The sequence below is a fragment of the Octopus bimaculoides genome, chromosome 2, assembly GCF_046866305.1.
Source record: "Octopus bimaculoides isolate indiv1 chromosome 2, ASM4686630v1, whole genome shotgun sequence".
Classification (NCBI taxonomy): domain Eukaryota; kingdom Metazoa; phylum Mollusca; class Cephalopoda; order Octopoda; family Octopodidae; genus Octopus; species Octopus bimaculoides.
The window spans coordinates 53,913,972-53,922,879 of record NC_142929.1 but is presented as its reverse complement, the minus strand read 5'-3'; the positions used below and the strand labels follow the sequence as shown (position 1 = coordinate 53,922,879).

At 35.6% G+C, this 8,908-nt stretch overlaps 1 protein-coding gene across 1 annotated transcript; it reads right to left on the bottom strand.

The window, feature by feature from the left end:
- Nucleotides 1-479: 479 nt before the first annotated feature.
- Nucleotides 480-1,187, bottom strand: LOC106882239 (uncharacterized). Its single transcript, XM_014932844.2, has one exon. The coding sequence runs from the start codon at nt 1,185-1,187 to the stop codon at nt 480-482; it is 708 nt and encodes a 235-aa protein (XP_014788330.2).
- Nucleotides 1,188-8,908: the final 7,721 nt, after the last annotated feature.

Sequence of the window (8,908 nt, the reverse complement as noted above, 5' to 3'; positions counted from 1 at the left end):
ATAGGGTGGGGAAGCAAAATTTACAATATTTTGAGGCAGGGATTGAAAGACAGTGTATGACCAATTAGTTTATTGAAGGTCATGAGAATTTATTTCCCACAAGAAAATTTACATCATAGAAAATGTTTTTATTCCATGTGTCCTCCTTCTTTTTCAATAACTGCCTTCACACGCTTCCTGAAACTTGCACACGTGTTCCTTAAATTTCTCCCATTCTTCTTTAATAGTATCTTTAAGAGAGTCGACATTGCTGTGTGATGTTCTATTGTTAGCATGTTCTAAAACGCCCCAAATAGCATAATCCAGAGGGTTTAGATTTGGGCTAGAAGGCGGCCATAAGCATGATTCCAAAAAATTGCTGAAGTTGGATTCGCAGAAATCTTGTATTTTTCTAGCTGTGTGGGCTGGAGCACCATCCTGTGTCCGTACATAATTACCATCTGCGTAGTTTGCTTCAAGCCATGGCAATACCTGGTATCTCAGAGTCTTGTAGTATTAACATTGATCTTTTCATCAGCTTTGTAGAATTTTATAGGCATTTTCTTTCCATCGGAAGCCACAACACCAAAAGCCATAACTTGAGCAGGATGTTTTGTTTTGAATGTCCCCTTAATCTCCGCTGTCGGTTTTGCGATAGATCTGTCATTTCTGCGCTTCAGAACAGCATCGACAGTGAAGATCTTTTCATCTGAAAAGATCGTTACAATGGAGGACTTTTTCTTGAAACATGTAATAATTTTCTTGCACCTTTCCAATCTCTTTTCCTTCATAACTGTTGTCAACAAGTGTTTTGGTGTTCTTATGGATGATTTTAACCTCAAATCATATTTTATTGCATTTCGAATGGTCTTGTTGTCTACCTCAAGTTCAATTGCCATTTTTCTCATGGAATCGGTTGCATCGTCTAGGATTTTGGATTTGAGAGCTTTAATAAAAGCTTTGGTACGTTTTTTGTTGATTCCTCCACTTCCAGACTTCCTCGTAATAGTTTTGCTTATAGCCATTCTATTCTTTACATTATAAACAGTCTTTATGGGCACTCCAACTATTCTTGAAATTTCCTTTGGTGTGACGAGTGCATTCAGCAAATCACACACTCTTTGACATTTGCTTTCCTGATTACTCACATGGGCAAAAGTCTCTGAAAAGGTAAGGATAATAGTGTCAGGTATGATTCTGACATCCATTATATGCTAGGTTTCAAAACAATTGACTTAGTGCCTGCTGAAAAAAAAAACAACTTAACTTTCATTGTAAATTTTGCTTCTCCACCCTGTATATATATATATATATATATATATATATATATATATATATATATATATATATATATATATATATATATATATTGATATTGATATTATATTGATATTGATATCGTATATTATATATGAAATATATATATATGTATTATATATGATATTATATATAAATATATACATGTTATCACAAAGATAAATTAAATAAACAGGTACTATTGACAATCCAATAATTTATTTATATTATAATATTACGATATACTACAACTATACTGTAACATAATATTATATAACATAAACAATTATTTTTAAAAAACCATTGTTTAATAATTGTTTATGTTATATAATATTATGTTATATTATAGTCATAGTATAACATGCAATATTATAAAATAAATAAATTATTGGTTTGTCAATGGTATCTCTATTTATTTTATCTTTGTAATTGCATTATTCCAATATTTATATGGCATTCAACTGACGTTCTAGTTAAGTAGATGTTTAACACACCCCTTTGAAAGATTTCGTTTCCTCAGTTTGTTACTTTATGTATGTATGTATGTATGTATGTATGTATGTATGGTGTACTGTTTCGTTATTAGTGGGATCAAAACTCAATCCAATGAGGCATGCATATTACTTAATACACACCGGATTTAAATGCCAACTATTATAAGTTTCATGCCTCTGCTAATACACTGAACCAACGAGCTTGTATAGCGTGCCGTATACTTTCAGGTAATCATGTAGGTTAAAAATAAATGAAGTAAAATATTCTTTTTTAAGTTTTTAAAATGAATTATTGCTTGTGAGTGTACGTATGTATATGTATAAGCATATATGTGAGAATGTATTTATATTATCATCTTCCCCCTCCTTCTCCACATCGTCATCATCATCATCATCATCATCATTTAACGTCTGTGTTCTATGCTGGTATGGGCTGGACTGTTTTGATAGAATCAGACGCGTCTAAGGATTGCTCTGTGCGCCAATATCTGCTTTGGAATGATTTCTACTGCTCTATCCCTTTCTTATCTTCAAGCAGTTTACTTGTTTTTTGTTTGTTTGTTTTTTTGTTTTTTGTTTTTTTTTTTTCATGCGACCAGTACTAGTGAGGTCGCCTTGCAACTCACAAGACTACAAACTTCGAGGGTGGAGATCGGCACAATACTAGAGGATGAGGGATTAAAATATGAGACGGAAGGCGGGACAGGTTCCTGAAAAAGATCTACTTGGTTACTCAAGTCTAGTAGTACAGTCAATCATCAATGCAAAGTAATTAAGCTCTTAGTTGGTACAGCAGAATTAATCGAATGTGGCTCTACATTTGGTGGAGGTCAGGATATCCATACTGGCGTTCAAGCGAATTAATGAAGTTTTTTTCTTTTTATCCAAATGGATTGGAATTTTCTCAAAATTAGGATAGAACTAAATCGGAAAATGGCAGAATATTAAACTTCTACTCAATTCACATCAGTGGCGTGATACAAATAGATATTTATTATGGAATATCTATAAAAGTCCTAACAAATTAACAAGAAGTATAGGTTCAACGAAAGTAGCAACAGGAAAGCCATGGAAAACCATTTACGAAAAATATGAATGCGGATGAAGTACAATATGGCAGATATTTGGGGAATTTAAATGTTCATAGGCGCTTTCTATCGATTCTCCCACCCACAGTCAGTGTATAAATGTAACAAAGATTTCTGACGTGTACACACGTTCACCACATACCTGGAAAAGAATATTTTATGAGCTTGGAAAGCTGACAGGAAAGTAGATGTAGGAGGGATTTGAACTCAGAACGTCAAGGGATATTTTGCTTAGCGCGTTACAATTTCAGCCATCCACCCCGTTCAATGATATTATGCCATTCCTTCCCTCCCCCATTCCGCCCACCGCGGGTCCTTTTCTTGCTCCAGTTCTCAGGCCACTCCTGCCCTTTCGTCACCAACGCACTTCCCTCACTGAAACTAACCAATGCATTGTGCACACCCGAGACGCATTTTCTTGTACCCCTACTAACGTCATATATTGCATAGAATGTACTCTTCGGAGGTCTTTGTATGTCGGACACTCCGGCCGCCGTCTAGCCGATAGATTCGCTGAACACTTAGCTGACATCCGCCTCCGGAAAAATACTCCTGTTGTATAATTTTTACGTTAATTTTCCGTCTACACTTTCGCCGAGAGCCAAACTAGGCGTCAAACTCATATGTACACTGTGAACGTCCATTCGACTTTTGTATTTTTTGTATTTGTTCATGAATTGACCGTTCGTTTCCAGTGTGCTTATATATATATATATATATATATATATATATATATATATATATATATATATGGTGGTATATAAGGTGTAGCGCACCAACAGATGGCAGCACACGGTTGCGCGCGCGTACGCAGTGAGAGCTAGCTGTAAGCTTCATGAGGCAGTGTGCCGAGTGACAGCGCTGTGTTTACTTTGAAAGTTGTGAAATTTGTGTTTTTGTGATCACGTGTATAGTGTAGTCTGCAATTTTGCCATGGACAGGAACAAAAAGCCAACATGAAATTTTGTGTTAAACTTAGGAAGTCTGCCACATATACATTGAGCATGCTTCGGCAAGCTTACAGTGACATGGCAATGGGTTGTACGCAATGTTTCGAATGACGTGGGCGTTTCAAAAACAGAAGAACGTCTCTGGAAGAAGATGCGTAATCTGGGAGATCTGCCACGAGCGTCGATCCCGGAAATGTGGTATTGTGCATCGAGAATTCGTCCCCTGAAACAGACCGTCAATCGAGAGTCCTACTGCGACGTTTGAGGGAGGACATCCGGCGAAAGTGACTAGATATGTGGAGCGCGAAGAATTGGATTCTTCACGTCGACAATGCACCTTGTCATCGAGCTCTCCTCATTCGGGAATTTCTTGCAAAAAACATGGTATCGCTTCTGCACCCACCCTATTTGCCAGATTTAGCACCTACGAACTTCCATCTCTTCCCCAAGATGAAAATAAAGCTGAAAGGTCGCCGTTTTAACATCGTTGTCAAGATCCAGAGCGAATCGCAGAAGGTCCACGACTCACTTATGGAAAACGACTTCCAGACTGGATTCCAAAAGTGGCAGAAAAGCTGGGACCGGTCTATTGCCAGGCAAGGTGACTATTTCGAAGATTACGTTAAAACTTAGGTAGATAAGTTATTTTTAATGAACATAACTAGTCCTGGAACTTTTTGATACTACCTCGTGTATATATATATATATATATATGTGTGTGTGTGTGTGTGTGTGTGTGTGTGTGTGTGTGTGTGTGTGTATAAGCAAAGCAGCAATAAACAAGCCTACACACTAGGACAGTATGTGTAACTACAATCGAACGCTCAACAATTAAGAGATTTTAGGTGGACGATGAACCTTCGAGAAATTACAATCTGCAGTCTCTGTAAACGATTTATTGCATAAATTGAATAATGTAGTGCTCGAACAGTTATGGGAAAACTCTGATCTAGGGGTCTACCTCAACGATTTAAACAGATAGTCTCATGTTTTTGCTTCTTTTTAGGAAGGGTGGTGTAGGCAGTTGCTTTACGGTTTATTGAAAAAGGAAAGGGACTCACTGATGACTAGAAATAGAGCTAGAAATAGACCTAGAAATAGAGCTAGAAATAGAGCTCAAATTTCATTCTACTAAGGCTTCTTAGTTAATTCCTATAAAATATTAAGCAGGAAATGACAACAAATTGACATGTACATTGAAGTAGAGAAAGCTATAGAAAGCGAGTAATGTGAGTGTAAATTTCATATGTATATATTGTATGTGTGTGCGTGCGTATAATGTGTATCTATGTACGTATATGTATATATATATATATATATATATATATATATATATATATATATATATATATATATATATTTATATATATATATATAAATATATATACATACGCGCGCGCACGCACACACACATTCCTGAAAGAGTCAGGCTCCCGTTAGGGGCCTGTGAAACTTGAAGTAGCTTGGAACCGAATCATACAGTTGTAAATAATATGTGTAACTCCTACTAAATGTGTTGAGTGGCCTTTTCTTCTGTTTGTCCACTTATTCGTATACATACATACATACATACATACATACATACATACATGCATGAATGCATGCCTTCAGGCATACATACATACATGCATACATACATACATACATACATACATACATACATGCATACATTCAAAAAGGTAATTACATGTGGTTTGTTGGTGTAATTGTTTTCCTCCGTCTTCCTTTTCTCTTGGACTTTCCTCTGTCTCCTGTTTATGAAGAAGAGCTATGCTCGAAACGTAAAACACCCTGTCATACCCTCCCTAACTATTTACAGCATGCTCACACGGACCCCGTCCTTCCGACTGGCTTTGGAGTACCTAATTCGCGGAATTCTTTCTACCATCGGATTACATTACCTTCATTACATTACCTTCATTCAGAGTACGCTATCTCTAGACTTTGATTTTATATACATACACACATACATACTTGCACACATGCATATGTACATACATACATACATACATACATACATACATACATACATACATACATACATATATTAATAACTGGTAGCGACACGCTATTTCGTTATGTAACTATAATATACTACAAAGTATATTAAACATTATTTGTAAGTCAACACCGTTCACTACTATGTTAGCAGTGCTCTTAAATCAGGTGTTAAGGTCATCTCCACAGATTTTCTATAGAACCGGTACTGGGTATAATTTCTATGGAAAATCTGTGGAGATGCCCTTAACATATCCAGATATATATTATATTATACACACACACGAAAACAAAGTGAATATGAGACACGAAAACAAAGTGAATATGTAGGTCGCGATGTTTTTATGTACATTTAGGTATTTCGTTGTAGATGATTAAAAAACTATGACTCAAATAGAAAGTAATGGAGCAAAAATGCAGACAAAGAAGTCACTGAAGTAAAAACATAATAGAACTAACACGTTTATCCGTTTGTCTGTCTGTTTGTCTATCTATCTATTTTCTATCTATTTACCTATCTATCTATTTTTTATTCTTGTATATGAATAATAAATTTACACTCTTCAAAAATATAGAGTAGCCCATCGAATTATTGTAAAATTGTTTTTATCATAACTAAACATAAAAACAAACATTAATATCTATGTTTCTATCTATCCAGCTGTCTATCTATCATATTATACAAGAATATTGCTGATTGTAACTTCGAAGTTTCGGCTGAAACTACAAAGTGTCACTGTCAACAACATTCTCTCTCTCTCTCTCTTTCTCTTTTTCTTGCTACCACGCTCAATAAGTTTTTATCTTTTACTTGCTTCAGGCTTTACACTGCAGCCATGCTGGGACACCACCTTGAAGGGTTTAGTCGAATAAAATGTAACCCAGTAGATATATTTAAGCCTTGCATTTATTCTATCGAACTCTTTTTACTGCAACCAAAACCAGTTGTGAAGCGGTGGTGGGGACTAACACAAGCATAATGGCACACACACATACACACATGTACGTATATACATACATACATACATACATACATACATACATACATACATACACACACACACACATATACACACACACACACACACACACACACACACACACATATATATATATATACATATATGTATGTATGTATGTGTTTATACATACACACACACAAAGTATATACATACAACGGACTTTTTTCAGGTTCCGTCTACAAATCCACTCACAAGACTTTGGTCAGCCCGTGGCTATTATGGAAGACTCTTGCCCTTGATGCCGCGCGGTGGGACTGAACCCACATGGTTGTGACGCTAGTTTCTTATCACACAACCATGCCTCTATAGTTGTAGACACCCCCCTCATACACACAGTAGGTTGAGAGCATGTTCCACAGTTTGGACATCCACATTTTTTAACCATTCGTTCCGAGGTTGTTGTGTGAAACTTTGAATTTGTCAGAAGTCTTTTCAACAATTTGGGTTGCTATTTACATTTGATGAATTTAAGCGTTTTCAGAACGTTGTTCACTTTTTAATCCCTAGTAAGCATTGGTAGATTTTGTACAATGATGGTGTATGCCTCATTGTTTCTAGGGTTGTGAGTTGATATATACGGTAGTATTTTGAGATGAGGGGTGTTGTTTCGTTTTGTCTCCCTTCGTGTTTTAATACCTATTTTCTTGGCACATTTAATTCCATCATCTTTAAGTGAGGGTGGATAGTGTCTCTCAGTTAGTGTTGTTCTGAGGTCTTGAAGACGGAGGTTCCGAGTCATCAGGCACTATTGTGCAAATCCTTTTCGCTAAATTAAAGGAGATATTTCTTTTAGTGTGTTTCGGGTGGCATGAGCTAAATAGATATTGCTTCGAGTCCATTGGTTTATGATAAATGTCAATTACAATTTGGCTATTGACATTTTTTATCCGAATATCTAAGAAAGGGAGCTGTTCTTTACTATATATACGTTAGGGTTTAAACTATTTAATATTGATTTAAATTCCAAAAGTTTAGCAATGGTCTCATCCCAAATGATAAAGCAGTCATCCAGATATCTTTTCCAGTTCTCTCTTATATAATCGTGAAATAGATACACATATTTCTGAAGTAACACTTCATATAAGGTGAATTCGAGATGATCTGTTAAGTTCGTAAGAACAGGGGCTGCTTTCGTTCCCATCGCAATTTCTCATTAATGTCGACAGTAGGTGTCATCAGATAGGAAATAATTGATCTGAAGTATAAATTTTGAAGTTTCAATAGCAAGAACCTGGTGTCCCGAGTAATGACAATTTCCAATTACGTCCCCTTATATTTTTGTACTTTTTGATTCATCCACAAACTTTCATACAAGAAGATGGACTAAAATCTTAACAAAATACGAAATTACAATAATTTCAATGTCATGATTAGCGAAAGTGAAACCAGTTGACATCCACAATACTCTTTCATTTAGAATATATTAACTGCGTAAACTGTGTGCATTTTCCTTCTTTTATTATGTATGTATGTGTGCATGCGTGTGCGTGTGCATGCGCGTGTATGTTATGTGTGTATGTATGTATGTATGTGTGTGTATGTGTGTGTGTGTGTGTTTGTGCGTGTGTATGTATGTTTATGCCAATTTCTTGTCTGTATGCATTTCTGTTTTCTTATCCGTTCAATATATCTTACGTCTTACAGACATGCATGCGTTCGCGCTGAGACACAAACGTAGAATATTATCTTTAATATTTTTTCTATTCCTTATAATCGAACCTCAAACATTCATATTCATATGTGTATATGTATATTTATATAGATGCTTACCTTTACAGATTTCTGTCAATTTTAAAATATATATTTGAAACGTATATATAATTATTTACACGCATATAGAAACATCTATGTATGGCGTGTTGAGGTACGATGTGTTAAGATGTATTAAGAATGTCGACCTTCATGCAAGAGTGCACATTCAAACTTTACATATATTTATAAATCCCATTTCCATTAGTTTTTAAATCTAGCATTTCCCCTTTCCTTGTTTTTTATGTAGAACACTCGCCCACTCTAAAAATATTCACATCCCAGAAAATTTCTTCCACATGTATACGCAACCAAAGCTCGCTATATACCTC